The sequence below is a fragment of the Trichosurus vulpecula genome, chromosome 8, assembly GCF_011100635.1.
Source record: "Trichosurus vulpecula isolate mTriVul1 chromosome 8, mTriVul1.pri, whole genome shotgun sequence".
In the NCBI taxonomy this organism is placed as follows: Eukaryota; Metazoa; Chordata; class Mammalia; order Diprotodontia; family Phalangeridae; genus Trichosurus; species Trichosurus vulpecula.
This window is the reverse complement of record NC_050580.1, coordinates 213,951,103-213,969,133: the sequence shown is the minus strand read 5'-3', so window position 1 is coordinate 213,969,133 and position 18,031 is coordinate 213,951,103. Positions and strand designations below refer to the sequence as shown.

The following is an 18,031-nucleotide window of genomic DNA, read 5'->3' as shown; positions in this document are numbered from 1 at the left end:
TTTCTCTCTATGGTGGTCTTTTTTGTTGTTGCTTTTTGTTTTAGCAAATGCTCATCATTAAAAGCAATGCCTGTTGAACCAAGTATCCTGTGAAAGGATATTTCCCACAGAGTGTGACCTAAAACCAGAAATATTCTAAAGCCAAAAAGAGAATAAGAAAAAAATTAGCAGTTACTCCAGTGCTAATAAAGTGGCCAGGGATGGACAAGTGAAGTCCCACTAAATGCTGAGAGCCAAAGGCAAAGCCTTATTCCTGAGAGAGTTCTCTCTTACTAATGAGCTCAATCTCCAGTGTCTCAGAGGAAAAGTATGCCTTTTGACCACATACGCTGATGTGCTATGTGTTGAGATGGGTGGGAAATTTTCTACAAACTAGGTCTTGGAGGACAGAAATCTAGATGAGACATATGACTCACTAGGCTCTATTCCAGTCTCTACCACTATCTCCCTTGTTGCTACTAGATAAATTACTTAATCTCTCTGTATTTCATTAATCTGCTACAAAATGGAGACAATGAAATTTAACAACCATTGGTTTTTCAAGATTTCTTTTGGATGAAAGGCACTATAGTACATAAATACCAAAGATTATGGAGAGGACCAAATCTAAGATTCTTCCATTACATGTCTACTGCTTGTTTATGTCAACATTATGCAATGTTTATGATCTAACATGTGCCTGCAGACATATTGCATTACAAATACTTTTAACTAACTCCACAGGACCAAAATCCCTCAGACTTCACTGGAGAATGGATTACTTTAGACTAACCAAATGGTATGGGTTTACTTAAATGGCAGGTATGCAACTTTGGAAGATATTAAACTATTTGTATTATATGGAACATGTGTCTTGATCCGTTGGCTTGGAAGATTGCCAGTTGTGTTCTGTTGTGTAAGAAGAAAAAATTCACTGATTATTTAAGATTTTTTTCCAGTTTATTAACAGGGTTAGTAGACCTTGGCCTTGACAAAATCATAAATAAATTGTGTTTTCCCACCAGCTGGTAAGAATAGATTGTTAATAGACAATTGTTTTGTATGGAAACAGGATTTCCACCTACTCACCTCAGAAGCCAGTTCATTAAACAACTGGGAGGAGCCAAAATTAGACTGTCCTGGTTCCGTATGTGTTAATGCTTCATTTAAATAGATTTTGTGGATGTATTCTGGCTTGACGAGCCACAGGACGCCACATGCATCCCAATTGTGTCTTTGGCAGACTCCTAAATCACACTCTGGATGGTTAATGTTCTTACTGACAACAGCATCTATATTTGAAAGGCCCCAGAGGTGAGGTGGGGAGGACAGTGGGGAAATAAAACATATATAATTATGTTGTTGGTTATTTAATGAGATCACAAAGGGCAACACAGAGCTTCAGTGACTGTGAAAATAATATTATTCCTTCACATTTATAACTGCATTAAATGAGGCAGAGTGACCCTAAATCCAAAGCTGCCAGAACCTGAAAGAGAAAACAAGTGAAATTGTTAGGAATGAAAGCCTATGGTATTGATGATGATGATGATGATGATGATAATGATGACATTTATATAAAAATGGAAATGCATCTGAATCTATGATTACATTTGTATGGGGTGTTCTACTTTCTTTACCAATGCAAATCCTCAATTTTTATGCAGTTTATAGTTCTAGAGAGTTGCTTCCAGCCCTGAGAGATCTAGCAACTTGCCCAAAGTCACGTCCCCAATGTGAGTCAGACACAGTCTCCTGTTCCAGGTCTTCCTGACTTTAAGGCTGGCTCTCTATTAAACATGCCATGCTTCCTGGAGACATTTATATAGTGCTTTAAAATTTTCCAAGGACTTTGTATACACGATCTCATCTAAAAGGCATTATTATTCTTATTTTACAAATGATAAAATTGAGATTCAGAGATTAAGTGATTTTGCCATGGTCACCCTGCTGACAAAGGTAGGATTTGAACTTGGATCTTCCTCTATCCACCATGCCCAGTTGAAAGGGCATAACATTATTCCCTTAATATGAACCTCTTTTGGAATACTTTTGTATAATGTATATTATATATATGTATATATTATATATAATATAATAATATATGTTAGGTATAATATATGTATAATATATACATGTGTGTGTATAAAACTTTTCCCCAATTACATGCAAAAACAACTTTTAACATTTGTTTTTTGAAATTTTTTTGTTTCAAATTCTTTATCTCCTTCCCTTCCCACCCCCCATCATTGAGAAGGCAAGCAAATTGATATAGGTTATACACATATAGTCATGCAAAATATATTTCCATGTTAGTCATGTTGTGAAAGAAAACAGATTTTTTTTAAAAAAGCAAGAAAAATAGAAGAAAGAAAAAGTATGCTTTGATCTACATTCAGAGCATTTTTCATTATCATATTGCTGAGAATAGCTAAATCTTTCATAGTTGATCATCTTACAATGCTGCTGTTATCATATACAATGTTCCCTTGGTTCTGCTCATTTCACTTTGCATCAGTTCATGTAAGTCTTTCCAGATTTTTCTGAGAGCATCCTGGTCATCATTTCTTATGACACAATAGTATTCCATCACAATCATACTTTGTGTGATAATCTATTTTCATTTCTAATTTTAAAATTATCAGGCAATAGTAATAGAAAATTGATGGTCACATTGACATGTATCCAAAATGTTAGTTGTGTTCTTTGGGGTGCCCAGAGAAAAAGCACCCAAAGCCAAGCATCTGGGATCAATGTATTCCAATGGGTTTTTTCAACCTGAGAATCAAATAACAGTTGTACTTAACCTCAAGTTGTGGGTACTTTGATTTACATAATTTGAGTTTTCTTATTAATAGATATTTTCAGTTTTTTTAAAAACTTCCTCTTCATATCTTATTGTTTTTCAGTTGGAAAACAAACAGTGAGATTGGTGTTTGGGAGGCTTGGGCTGTGAGCATATCACTGATCGTATTACTAACTCACAGTGTGGCCTTGGGAAAGTCATTGAGCTAATCTGAGACTTAGTTTCATCATCTATAAAATAATCTCTAAGGTCTCTTCTATCTCTTTAAATCTATGATTAAGTCAAATAATTATCTTTATTTATTTATTGCTGAATAGCTCCTAAAGTCTTAATCTGATGACTTGGGATGTAATTGGATTATTGAAGGTATGCCAATGCTGGTATAAGCTCTGGCAGATTCTAAAAACCTGAAAAGGCTTGGTCTGGTGATAGATTGCATGTTGGTCATCTGAGTCAATCAATAAACATTTATTAAACACATACTGTGTGCTAGGCACTGGGGATACGAAGAAAGGCAAAAGACAGCCCCTGCTCTCAAGGAGCTCACAGCCTAATTGACCTGCAAGTAACTATCAACTATGTACAAAGACGCTATAAAGACAGTTTGGTGGTAATCAGCAAAGAGAAGGCACTAGAGTTAAGGGGAATTGAGAAGACTTTCTGTACCAGGTAGGATTTGAACTGGGGCTTGAAGGAAGCCAGAAAGCAGAGATGAGGAAGATGAGAATTCCAGGCTTGAGGGACGTCTAGGAAATGTAGTGTCTTGTGTGGGGAACAGTAGGGACACCAGTGTCACTGGAGCATAGAGTATCTGGGTGGGTGGGAGGAGGTGAAAAGGGAAGCCAGGGATGGAGTCAGGAAGATGTGTGTTCAAATGTGGCCTTAGATGCTTACTAGTTGTGTGACCTTGGGCAAGTCAACTTAACCCTTTTTGCCTCAGTTTCCTCATCTGTGAAATGACCTGGAGATGGAAATGGCAAACCTCTCCAGTATCCTTGTCAAGAAAATCCCAAATGGGGTCACGAAGAGTTGGCTATGACTGAAATGAGCAAAAAATTTTAAAGTATAAGAAGACTGGAAGGGTAAGGGTGCTGGACTAGCTGATTTGAAGGCTATGAAAGGCTTTGAATGCCATCTGAGGACAATTATTGCTAAGTCTGGAAAGGCCATTCCCAGGTTGGGCACAGGGTGATGAAATTTTCAGCTGCAGTAGTCCTCAAAGTCCACATACTAAGCACGGAAAGGTGGCATCCACCCCCTAAATATGAAGATTACTTGAAGAAGTGAAGGCTGTTAAATGGAGAATGCCCCGTACTATGATTGGAAATTGGTATGTGTACAAAGAAAGAAATATAGACACTAAAGTCAATTTTTGTTGATTTACTTCCTACTTCTAGGTATGCAGCCTGGAAAACAATACTGTTCCTATTATCGAGCCCTGGTAGCCATTTGGATTCTCTTTGGCCTTGCCTGGATTGCTCTTCTATTTAACTTATTGACCAGAGTTTTGGAAGACACAGAAAAAAAGATAGCTGAGGACCTCCACAAAATAGGAAAAGTAGGAAGAGAAAATGGGAGAAGCCTGAAAAGATTCCAGTGTGTCAGCCCTTCTCCTAAAGAGACCTTACCACTGGACACTAAAGAAAGTCCTCAGAAATTTATTTTTGAAACAGAAGAAAAGGACAATGGAGAAGAGAAAGAAACCAGTTTTCTTTGTGAATCCGTCTTGTGATGCCTCTTGAACTGAAACTATATTGTGGTGTTTGGTGAGCTATATTTTGTAAAAGGTTGTTTTGAGAAGATGATAGTCATGCTAAAAATAAATAAATTTATTTTTAAAAGAGGAGACCCTAGAAATCACCCTCATTTTACAGACAAAAAAAAACCAAAAAACAAAAACAACTGAGAACCAAGGAAGCTAAGTGACTTGGCCAAGACAAAACAAAGAAGAGGCAAAGTTATAATTCAAACTTAGGTCCCCACTCAATAAAGCTCAGCAAACATTTATTAGTTGCTTACTGTGAACAAGGTACTATGTGAGGCTCTGGTGATATGGAAACAAAAATGAAAATTTTCCACACCCTCAGGGAACTTACATTTTTCTTAGGGGGCAATATCCAGGGTCCTGTTGCCATTCTACTCCTTTTCTAAGTCCTTATGGGGGCAGTCTTGATTCTTTGATTATCAAGAAATTCTAGAAATAAGTTTGAAGACTATTCAGATTTTTGGTGATGAATTATGTCATCTGTTATCTTCAATGATATATCTAAGAAGCCATTTCAATAAATATTTGTCAAAGCCACAAAAGTTCAAAGTGTTTGCTTGTCCTGTACCTCAGAGTACAGAAATATCAGACATTTTGTGCCTATAAATGGCCCCCAGATAACCACCTCTTTAAACACCTTTTACAGACTAAATGACCTATACATTACATTGACAAACCAAGAGCACAACTTTAAATCAGCACCTGTCCCATGTCCCAAGGGACTGGGAACACTAGGGAGAAAGGAAGGTCTTGAGAACCAAGGTAAAAGATGGGCTGGGGAGGGAATAAATAATGTTAACTCCCTTTCATTAGCTGGGAAAGAATCAAACAAGTGTGGCATGGGATCTGCAGATACCTCTGCTCCTTGAGAAATAGAACTGCATGAATATTCAATGAGAGAATTTTTCTGTGACTAAATTCAGCCTTAGAATGCTGTCCAGAAAAGGGGATCACATTTTCTTTTTGAAATTAGTCACTCCAAGGGTTCTGAGAGCCCTGGGCAGAAAAGATGTACAGAACCTTGGTCGCTCACTGCCATATGTAACTCCTTCCCTCCAGGTTCAGGAAGAAGAGGTGATTCTTCTAGGTAAAGTTAACCTGTACTCTACCTGTACTCTTGAACCTATGCCCTTCTGTGCCCTTCTTTCTTGTGCAACTTCGGTCTCTCCCTCTATCTCTATTGTTGCCTTTTCCCCATCATTGTGTGTGGGAGGGAATGAGGGAAAGAGGTGATTGAGAGGGTGGGAGGCCAAGTCCTTACTAGCCTAAAATGCAAACAAACAAAACCCTTCCATTGACAATTCCACCCCCTCAAAAGAGTTTCTTATCTTCTTCCTCCCTCTTAACTACATACTCCTAGAAAGAGTACTCTATGCTCAATCTCCACTTCCTTGCCATGTATTCACTCATCAGCCCCTTGCAAGATGGCTTAATATCTGAAATAGATTACTAATGATAGCCTTATCTCTAAATTAAACAACCTCTTTCCCATCCTCATTCTCCTTGACCTCTCTGAGGTATTTGACACTGAGGGCAGTGTTCCTCTCCTCCCAGGACTTCCATGTCACTGCATTCTCATAATTCTCCTCCCAAATGGTTTTTTTTCCCTGTCTCTGGCTCCTCATTCTCATCCCATCCTTTAAACATGGATGTTCCACAACATTCTGTCCTGGGCCCTTTTCTCTTCTCTATTTATACACTAATCCTTCGTGAAATTTTCTACTCCCACAGCTTCAATTTTCACCTCTATTCAGATGATGACTTCCAAATCATAGTCTCAACCCTCAGCCTCTCTCCAGAGATACAGTACTATATTCCCCACCACATGCTAGGTATTGTCAACACCTCTAAAATTGAATTCTTTTCCCTCACTAAACTTGCCCCTTCCCTTAACTTTCCTACTTCTATTAATTATATTAATACATTACATTAATATATTAATTAATTCCTAAGATCTACCCTTCAATTCACCCAGGCGCATCTTTGACTCTTCTCATTCCCTTATGCCTCTTACCCAATGAGTTTCTGAGTCCCGTTGTTTCTACCTGTACAACATCTCACAAATTTGGCTCCTCTCCTCTACTACCCCTGCAACCAACTCTTGTCAACTCTACCTCCACAAGAACTCTCACATTTGTCCCTTTTTCCTCACACAGTCAACCACCCCCATTCACCTCTTACCTGGATTATTACAACAGTCTCCCTGCTTCCAGTCTCTACCCTCTCCAATTCTTCTTCTTCCACATAGCTGAAAAATAATCTTCCTACAGTATAAGCCTAACCATGTCATTTTCTTGCTCAAAAATCTTTAACTTCTTTTTTTGTTTTGTTTTCGTTTGACTTTTATTTTCACTCTAATGTCATTTACTCTGGTGCCATAAGTTTTTGTTTCTTCAGTTTCTTCTGGGATATCTTTTTCTTTTGAGCAACCTCCTTTTCTGATTTAGGAACAACTTGTTCCTTTTCAGTAAGTATCATCTCAATACGGCAAGGAGAATTCATGTATGGGTTGATTCGACCAAAAGCCCTGTAAGTATGCTTTTGCATTTTGGAAACCTTGTTAACCTGGATATGCTCAACGACAAGAGAATCCACATCCAAGCCCTTCAGTTCCGTGTTACTCTCTGCATTTTTAAGCATATGCAGTAAGAATTCAGCACTCCTTTTGAAGGCCAATGACCCTGTGTCCAACCCCATTGCTTAGCCTGGGCACACCTGCCAACTCCACTATTATACTGACGGGAGGGAACACATTATTTCTTCAATGTGACATCTTTCAGATACTTGGTAGCTTTTTGGATATGCATGCCCTTGATAGTTCAGGCTGTTTCACGGGTGTTCTTGAAGTTCTTGAAGATCTGAACCCCTTGACTTGCATGATTTTGTGGGGTTCTCTGGATCAAGAGAGTACCTCATCATTTTAAATAATGGCTCAAGGGAAGAGTCAAAATGGGAACTTCTTAGCCTAGCATTTAAAGTCCTTTGCAGTCTGGCTACAACCTACCTCTCCAGATTTAATATACGTTATGCCCCTTCCTATATTCTATGTACTCTGAGTTTGGAATTCTACCTCTTGCCTCCAATGCTTTCATACATGCCTCATAGGTACACTGTCTATAGCTCAGAGTCTTAGAATCCTTAGCTTCTGTCAAAGCTTAATTTAAATATTGCCCCCTCCTCAAACCTTTTCTTGATCCCTCAGTCACTCATGCTTGCCCCTTCGAATTGCTTTACATTCACCTATTGGTGTTCATGTTGTATCTCCTGGTAGAGTATAAGCTCCTTGAGGACTGGAATGGTGTTTCTTTTTCTTTTTCTCTCTGTGTCCTTGGTACCCTTGTACATAGTGCATATTGAACTTCTGGGAAGTTGAATATTACTATTCTTCTTGTTGTTGTGGTTCAGTTGTTCCATTCATGTCCAACTCTTTATGACCTCAATTGGGGTTTTCTTGGCAAAGATACTGAAATGATTTGCCATTTCCCTATCCAGCTCATTTCACAAATGAGGAAACTCAGTCAGACAGGATTAAGTGACTTGCCCAGAGTCACACAGCTAGTGAGTGTCTGAGGCCACATTTGAATTCATGTCTTCCTGACTCTAAGTTAGGCACTCTATCCACTGTCACCTAGTTGCCCATCACTAAACTAGTTGAGGCCTTCATCAGTTCTCATCTAGACCACTGTAATAACCTCTTAAATCATCTCTTCATTTCCATTTGAAATCTTTTTCAATCCACCCTCCAAAGCACTGTCCAAATAACCTTTATAACACATCAGTATGATTGTGTCACTCCTCTCTTCAAAATCCTCAGTGTCTATTAAATAAATTATATATTTCTGATCCATCCAGCTTTTAAATTTTATAGATAAGGTAATTGAGACACAGAGATTTTGTTGCTCTGACTCTATCCTACCTGACTATCCTTATGTTATACTGCCTCCCTTCAAAGTCTAACTTACAGTCAAATTTGATTACTTTTCAGCTCCTGTTTGCCTTTTTGATCTGTCCCACGTCTGTGCCTTTGCTCATGCCACCCCTGATATGAGGAAGAAACTCCCTCCTCCACCCCAAGGATGCCTCCACCTCTTGAAATCCTTCCCTTTCTTCAAGAGCCACCTCAGATGTTATCTCCATAATGAAGCTTGTCCTATTCTGGCTCATCTTCAATTTTGTCAAAGCACTTTCCCTGGAATTCTCTGCACTTATCTCAGTCTCCTTTAAAGTTTTTTTTAAATTAAAATTTTTTAAACTTTTTTTTCCAAGCAGCAAAAATCTATTTTTTCTCCCTCCTACTTCCACCCCAGGCATTTGAGAACTCAGCCTCTTTTTATTAGAGTTATTCATCCTAGAGTTGTTAGCTCCCACAGAAATGGATTTACTTGTAATTATGTCCCCAGCAGCAATCACAGTGCCTTGCCAATAGTAGTCAATTAATAAATTTTTATTAAATTGAATTGATTTGCATCTTTTTGTTGAATGTAACCAACCCTTGGTCCTCCATAGATGGGTACTATTTCTTTAAAGCTAACTTAAATTTTTATTGCTATTTTAATGTGGCTTCCATTTTTTTTGTCCTTGTTTTGCCAACATTTCCAACTGTCTTTGCAAAGAGCACTGTGCTAGAGGAACTGAGAACCCTGTATAACATTATAATGTCACAAATATGAACAATATTTGTACTTGAATTCCTATACATAGCACCCATCCGTTCAGCTAATTACTCCCATTACATGATACCATTTAATTATTGCAGGGAAAGCCTTAGGGTTAGGAAAATGACAAAACTAAAAGGAGCATCTTCCTAAGGCATTCTTATTAGAGAGGGAACAGTTGTTAAGAAGCCTTGCATTAGTTTGAGATTTTTTTTCTTCTGCATCTCTCCCTTTTTCACCCTGACAGTCTTTCCCACCCTCCCTCCCCATCCATCCATCCATCCATCCATCCTGCTAACCAGAGATAGAATGATGGCCCCATACTTCCTGAAAAAGTTGTACAGACCCATTGCACAAGAGGTTTGAGGTTTGAGGCCCCTGAGAAACACAGGAAAAAAAACATTCAAAACTTTAGGCACTTCCTAATTATATTTGTATAGACATTTCTCACAAGTGCTCCTGGGGCTCTGCCAAGTAGGACAAACATCAACGTGTTGGCTTTCCAAACACATTAGGCTCTCACCCCTTCCTTATTCCTATTCAGGATTGCTCACTAGTGATAGAGTATGTTTGCCCAGGCAGTAAGACCTTCCCAGAAGCTAGGTTCTGAAACTCTCTCTCCAGGTCTTTAGCAGATTTTGAGACCCAAAATGAAACCCTGAAAACATATTATCCCAGAGAGGCAGTAAGGCCTCCCAAATGTATAGCTAACTGACTAAATCTGCGTATAGTTCTACATCAGAAATTAAACACCATGACAGGAAAAGAGAAGAAAATTGGACTACAGATAGATCCAATGGCATCCCATAGGTCTACAACCAGGTGCTTTCCTAAGCTTATAATTATTAAGCTACTTTTTTTCCTTACAAGTTTGTACTAAATGTACTAAAAAATAAGTACCATAGAATTGTAGCATTTTGATATAGAAGGAGCTTAAGAAATTATATAGTCTAACTTTCTCATTTTATAGGTAAGGTAACTGAGGCCCATCAACTTTTCATAACTTGATTATGGTAGTAAATGATTGACCTAAATCTCCTAATACCTAATCTATCAATCCCTATTCCATTATCCTGTCTTTCCAAGTGGAGACAATGGAGCACATCCGCTTAGCCTGTAAACGAAGACAGCTTTGGTGGAAAATCTGGTGGAAGAAAGGGCTTTGATCATAAATGAAAAAATGACCAGGTATGTCTCTGGGATATATTTGTATCTGGTCATACGTAAGACCTCAGGATTGGGTCTGTAACAGAACTAGCATTTCCCTGATGAAGCTTCTTTCCTCTTACTCACAGCATGGGGAAGTTTTACCTAAAAGAAGACAAAGATGCCCTGGGGCCAGATCAGTTTATGTGATTGGTTCCTATTTCCCTGCAGCTTTCTTCCCCACCCTACCCCCAACCCCTAGCCAACAAGAGGTAAGTCTAGGCCAAAATTGACCTTGGATCGCTTGGTCACAGATTCCCTGATTCAGCTTTCTTGCCATGTAAGGGCATAATAAGTTCGATCCGTGTGGAATTTATGTCCATCAGACTGCGTATATTTCCAAAACTCATGTGAGAAAAGTCATTCTGCTCTACACTACCAACCAGACTCATTTCTATATAGAGACTAAGGGGTCCATCTAAAGCAGCTAAGTGTCACCATGTCTTTTTTAATACCCGGGCTGAATTAGGGCAAAGTAAACCTCCTTTGTAAATGTTCAATGACTTGGGAGTGTCTCATTTAGTCTCAACATGGAATGTGGCCCTAGAAGGTACTGGTGTTAAAATTATACTAGTCTAAAATGAAAAACTTCAGGAATGACAATTTGAGTTTTGAGATTTCAGATCTGCTCTAAGGTATTACTAATGAAACCTCTGTCTTGGCATGTGGTACTTTGAAAAACTTTTATTTCATTTTGTTGAAAAGCATTTATTTTTTTCTCCCTTCTACCCACCCCCATTTAAAAAAGAAAAAGAAAAACATTTTAATAAATAGGTATAGTCAAACAAAGAAAGTCTTCCATTACCCTGTCCAAAAATGTATGTCTTATTCTGCATCTTGAGTCTGTCTTCTCTCTGTTGGGAGGTGGGCAGCATGCTTCACCATTGGTCCTCTGGAATTGTTTTTGGTTTATGAGTTAATCAGAGATGAGCCTTTTAAAGTTGTTTTTCTTTTCAATGTTGTTAATATATCAGTTGTGCTGCTCACTTCACTCTGTCTCCTTTCATGCAGGTCTTTCTAGGTTTCCCTGAAAACATCCCTTTCATCATTTCTTGTGGCATAGTAGTCTTTAATTACATCCATATACCATAATTTGATCAGCCACTCCCCAAACGACCTTCTTAATTTCCAGTCTTTCGGCACCACCAAAAGAGCTGCAATATATATATTTTGTACAAATGAGCCCTTTCTCTTTGAATTATTGGATAGTATTGGTATTGGTCATCCACAATTAGGGACTTTGGGAGCATAGTCCCAAATTGTTTTCAGAATGGCTGAACAGGTCCACCAACAGTCCATTGATAATTTACCTGTTCTCCCACAACCCCTCCGACATTTGTCTTTCATTTTTTGTCATCTGAATGTAGGTATTTTAATAAACTACAATAGGATCATCAAAAAGAAACCTATTTCCCCCAAAACTTATACTGCATATTAAATAAAATGATGCATGGAGACAAGTTTGCCTTATGAAATAACTCATAATAAATTTAACTAAGTGTAGAATCATAGATCCAGAAGCAATCTCAAGATAGTGTCTGGTCTAGCCCTGTGCCTTTAGACAGATTATTGTCTAAATCACCTAGGGTAGATTAATTGTATTAAGGCATGGGAAAGGCAGTATTGCATTTGTCAAATGGATCCTTAGGCTTGGCAGAAAATTAAATGTACTGCACCAATTCTAATAACTCCATTAAATGCTGCCTGTCATTTTATATGAAAAGATCACGTGGTCGTCTGTTATTTCACCACAAGAAGCTGTACTTACTTAAATGCTACTTTACCTTAAAATTTAATGCTGAAACAGTGTGAATGTTTACCTTTTACTTCTAATTTGCCAAACAAATCCCAGTTTGTAATATGAATTTTCTTTCTCTTCACTCCAGCTGTTTGGGGAGGATTGGAGTGATATTTGAAAAGCTGAAACTTTGGAGTAATTAGTTGAAAGCTCAAACAGCATAAAAAAAGGATAATCACATTTGGAGATGGACAAAATTAAGCCATTTTGCCTATGTCCCTAGGTACTATACCAAAATTGAATTTGAGTTTTTAAGTCTTAGCGCTTGTCCATTTTATTTATCTGTTCATTGGAATGGATATATACCTACATATATATATAATATGAATACATAGCTTTTATATACGCATATACATGTGTGTATATCTATATAGTCTATATATTACACATTAATTCATTTATAGTATAGTCTTTATACATGTATGTGTATATACACATATACATACCTACAGTTTTTAGACTACCACTACTTGTCCTGATGTGAAGAATTCCTTGGTCTCCTTCAGGTAGCTTAATGAGCAAAAATGTTAGGATGTTTTAAAAAGAAAATGTCTGTTTTCCTTCCTCATGCTAGGCCATGTGGTATTTAACTCAGATCAGTTCTTTTAATCTAAAATGTCATTTAAATTAATAGCCTCTTTTTAAAGTTTGGCACTCAGCAAAATGGCCCAGGACCAGAAGTTCTCTCTTATTGAAACTATTAAATTTAATGGGGTTTTTCAAAATGTCCAGATAAAAACCAATCTTTAATGCCATGTCCTAATTTAGCATTCTTATTAATAGTACAATTCTCTCCCACTGCCCAAGTAAAATTAGCCTTAAAATGAATGGATTAGAGACTACAGCAATAAGGTAGCAACAATACCATTTTTATCACATTTGTGGTCTACCACTAATGATGGGGGTGTGTCAAGGCACCATTTAGAAAATGAATGAAAAAATCACTTGAAAATATGGCAGGACACCATGCTGTCATCATAGCTGTCCAGAGAAGCAAGAGTTAGATGTCTTCTGTAACTAGTAGTAACAAAAAGACTCTGAGGGTGAATGCTGGGACAAAAGTCAGAGGTCATACCGGGAATAGTAGAGGTCAAATTTCCTTGATGAACATACCAATAAAGTCTAGGTTTCTTCTAAATGGTACCTAGTTTTAGAGGAATGTAGCAGCAAGTCCAGTCTAAACTTTCATTAGATGCAATCATTTTCAGCAGTTCACCATGAAGGCAATCTTGAACAGAGAACATTCACCATGAACAAAACCCAAACTCCCCTAGATTTGACAGGGGGAATAAAAACAGTGAGAATCTAAGAGTAATAGCACATGGGCTTTAGCTCCAGCTCTTGGACACATTAGACATTGTTTTCCAGTTTTGTGGCTCAGTTTCATCCCTTGTAAAATAGTGATGCTTCCTATCCCACCTTGTACACAGACCCTCCTCTATTTGTCACCTTCTTTATTAGAATGTGAACTCCTCAAGAATAGGATCTGTCTTGCTTTTCTATTTCTGTTCCCAGTGATTAGCACAGGGTTGTTTTTTTTTTTACATTGCAAACACTAAAAGCTTTTTCATTCATTCATATGTATAAAGATAGATTATATATTTAAAGATTATATATGTACATACATACATGAGAAATATTCTATGTATGCACACATTAATGCAAAAGCATTTAAGAATTACTATGAGGGAAGATGTGGGAGACAAAGGGAAAAAGAACTTTCCCATACCAAGAGTTGGATGCATTTAACCACATGTTACCTACGTCTGTGCTTCACTGCCACTGTGCTCTAAACATGGGCTCACTTTTCCTATAAACCTGTGTTTATTTGTGGGAGACTCCACCTCAAGCTTATGGGGAGAATAGTTTGTGGCAATTGTTCTCACATGTCCAAAACAGAAGTCATTATCTTTCGCTCTAAACCCTACCTGCACTCCTATCGTCCATATTAATACGGAGGGTAAGACCATTGTCTTAGTCCCTTAGGTTTGCAACCTGGGAGTCATCCTGGATTTCTCACTATCTCTCAATCCCCATATCCAAACTGTTGCCAAGGTCTGTCAATTTTACCTTTGCAGTATCTCTAGAATACTCCCCCTGCCCCGCCTTCTCTCCTCTGACACTGGTGCAGACCTTTATTACCTCGTGCTTGGACTATTGCAATAGCCTGCTAGTGAGTCTGCCTATTTCAAGTCTCTCCCCATTCCAATCTATTCTCCATTCAGCCACTAAAGTGATTTTCCAAAAGCACAGGTCCTATTATATTACTCCTTCCCCCAGTGGCTCCAGTGGCTTCCTCCAGGAGCAAATGCAAAGTGCTCTGTTTGGCATTCAAAGCCCTTCAGAACCTAGCCCCCTCCTGCCCTTCTAGAGTTCTTGAGCCTTACTCCCCAGCACATGGTCTTTGATCCAGTGACAATGGCCTCCTGGTTGTTCCAAGAACAAGATACTCCTTCTCAGCTCTCGGTATTCTCTCTGACTGTTCCCCATGACTGGAATGGTCTCCCTCCTCCACTCTGACTACTGACCTCCTTGGCTTCTTTTAAGTCCTAGCTAAAATCCTACATTCTATAGGAAGCAATCCCTTCTTAAATTCCAATGCCTATTAATTATTTCCTATTTATCCTCTATATAGCCCATTTTGTATATATTTATTTGAAAATTGTCTCTTCCATTAAATTGCAACCTCCTTGAGGGCAGGGTCTGTATCCCCATAACTTAGCACAATACCTGGTATGTAGTAAGCACTTTTAGAAAGCTGACTGATTGATCAATGGTGCTGTATGCCATTTCTATACAATATATGATACCTGGGCTTGTTCTGGATAGCATATGTACCCACTGCCCCATGCAAATATCTGCTATAACTCCTAGATAGTTTGGAACAAAGGAGTATCCCCTTCCTCCAAGGGAAGTTGAAGAGAGAGTCTCTTCAAGAGTCTTTACATGCTCTAAGGATAGGAGCATATATAAGCAGAGGAACAAAGGTCAAAATCATTCTTAATAAGGTCTGTTGAGTAGGCTGCTCTTCTGGACTCAAAGACCAATATTCTTTGATCCAAACCCCTCCTTCTGCAGTCTTCACAAAGATTGAAGGATTGGTGTCATCCCAAAGTCCTCCAATGCTATAAATGTGTCCCAGATAGCTGGGGAGCTCAGGCCAGTTCTACACGTGTTTCATGGGCTATGCCCCATAGGTCCATCACCCCACATATACCAGTGGATGTGTTCCATTACAATCTCTGATATGTGTGTAAGATAAGAGGGTAGGACAAGATGGTCTCTGAGGTTCCTTCCAACTCTAGACCTCCAATATCTCTCTTTCAAGTGATTGGCTTTGCCAAAATTCTCATTCACTTTTCATTCTCAGTTACCAAAAGTGACTCTCTGGTTCATGGTGGGAGAAGAGGTATATTCAAAAATGAAGGGGCTGTAGAAAGAAAAGACATCAATACAAAACTTTTAAAAATTCTATCATTAGAATTCATTTGAAAATAACTGCTTAAACTAGTTAGAAGGTTCTTGTCCTCTTTTAAAAGGTATGTTCTCATTAGTGTGAGAATTAAGTAGTTTAGAGACTAAAGGCAAGTGAAGACAAGCAGATAATCTAGGTCAGAATCTCCTTTGGCTGAATTTTCAACTAAAATTCCAGGTAAAATATCATTCACTATCCACACCAATAAAGTTCCTTGTTAAAACTTTAAAGCAGAAATTCTTTTCTACCACAAAAGGCAGTACAAGATAGTAAAAAGTATGTTAGATTTGGCATCAGAAAAAATGAGTCTGGTTTCTTCCTCTGCCACTTACTACCTGTGTGACCTTAGGAAAGTATTTTCCCTTTTTATTTTATTATTTATTTACATCTAACATTCATTAGAAAAATGTTTTTATGTTCCAAATCCTCTCCCTCCCTCTAGCCCTTCCCCCACCCATTGAGAAGGCAAGCAATATGATTACAATTATATATGTGAAATCATGCAAAACATATTTCCATATTGCAAAAAAGCAAGAAAAATAAAGTTAAAAATTATACTTCAATTTGCACTCCTTTTATCAATTTTCTTGGGAGGTAGATAGCATTTTTCGTCATGAGTTCTTTAGAAATATCTTGTATCATAGTATTGATCAGAGTACTTAAGTCTTCTACAATTCCTCATTACAATGTTGCTGTTACTGTGTACAATGATCTCTTGGTTCTACTCATTTCATTCTGCATCAATTCACATAGGTTCTCCTAGGTTTTTCTGAAACCATCCTGCTTGTTATTTCTTATAGCACATTCCATCTCACACATATACCACAACTTTTTAAGCTATTCCCCAAATGATGGGCATCTTCTCAATTTCCAATTCTTTGCCACCAGAAAATAAGCTGCTCTAGATATTTTTGCACACATGAGCTTTTTTCCTTTTTCATTGATCTCTTTGAAATATAGACCTACTAGTGGTATTATTGGGTCAAAGGGTATGAACAGTTTTATAGCCCTTTGGGCAGAGTCCCAAATTGTTCTTCAGAATGGTTGGCTCAGTTTACATTTCCACTAAGAGTGCATATTTTTCCACATCCCCTCTAGCATTTGTTATTTTCCTTTTCTGTCATGTTAGCTAATCTGATAGGTGTGAAGTGGAAGAGTTGTTTTAATTTCATTTCTCTAATCAATAGTAATTTAGAGCATTTTTTCATATCACTACAGATAACTTTGATTTCTTTTGAAAACTGCCTGCTCATATCCTTTGACTGTTTATCAATTGTGGAATGGCTCTTATGTTCCCTATATATTTGAGAAATGAGGCTTTTATAGAAGAAACTTGCTATACATCTCCCCCCAGTTTTTCCTGTTTTATTTCTAATTTGAAGTACATTAGTTTTGTTTGTACAAAAACTTTTAAATTTTATGTAATCAAATTTATCCATTACAATTCCTGTGATCCTCTCTGTCTCTTCTTTGATCATAAACTCTTACGTTATCTATAGTTCTGACATGCAAAATTTTTCATGCTCGTTTAATTTGCTTATCATATCACATTTTGTGTCTAAATCATTTACCCATTTTGACCTTAGCTTGGTATGTGGTATGAGATGTTGGTCTATGCCAAGTTTCTGCCAAACTGCTTTGCTTTTTGTCAAATATCGATCTCTTGCTCCAAAACCTCGGATCTTTGGGTTTACCAAACATTAGATTACTATGGTCATTTACTACTATGTATTGTGTACCTAATCGCTTCCACTGATTCCCCATTCTATTTCTTAGCCAGTATCAAATTGTTTTGATACTTAGCACTGCATAATATAGGCAGAATCTGGTACTTCTAGGTCACCTTCCTTCATATTTTTTCCATTGATTCTCTTGATATTCTTGAGTTTTCATTTTTCCAGGTAAATTTTGTTATTATTTTTTTCTAGCCATATAAAACAAATCTTTGGTAGTTTCACCAATATGACACTGAATAAGTAAGTTAACTTAGGTAGAGTTGTCATTTTTATTATGTTGGCTTAGGCTACCCCTGAGCAATTAATATTTATCCAGTTGTTTAGATCGTTTTTGTTATTTATATAGTCAATTATATTTATAGCTATCCTAACACTAAACCAGACCTCCATTCCTGATATAAATTTCACCTGGTCATACTGTGTGATCTTTGAGTTTTATTGCTGCAATCTCCTTGCTAGTATCTTATTTAAAATTTTTACATCAATATTCATTAGGGAAATTGGTCTATAGTTTTCTTTCTCTATTTTTTCTCTCCTTGGTTTAGGTATAATGACCATATTTGTGTTATAGAAGGAATATATAGGACTCCTTTACCTATTATTTCCAAATA

General features: G+C 37.6%; 1 protein-coding gene across 1 annotated transcript in view; it reads left to right on the top strand.

Annotated features, from left to right (window-relative positions):
• The window catches only part of LOC118827971 (potassium channel subfamily K member 16-like), a 33,544-nt gene extending 29,027 nt beyond the window's left edge, over positions 1 to 4,517 (top strand). Inside the window, exon 5 of the mRNA XM_036734331.1 lies at positions 4,183 to 4,517. Coding sequence (XP_036590226.1) covers positions 4,183 to 4,517 — 335 coding nt within the window. The remainder of the gene's footprint in view (positions 1 to 4,182) is intronic.
• The last annotated feature ends 13,514 nt before the right edge of the window (positions 4,518 to 18,031 follow it).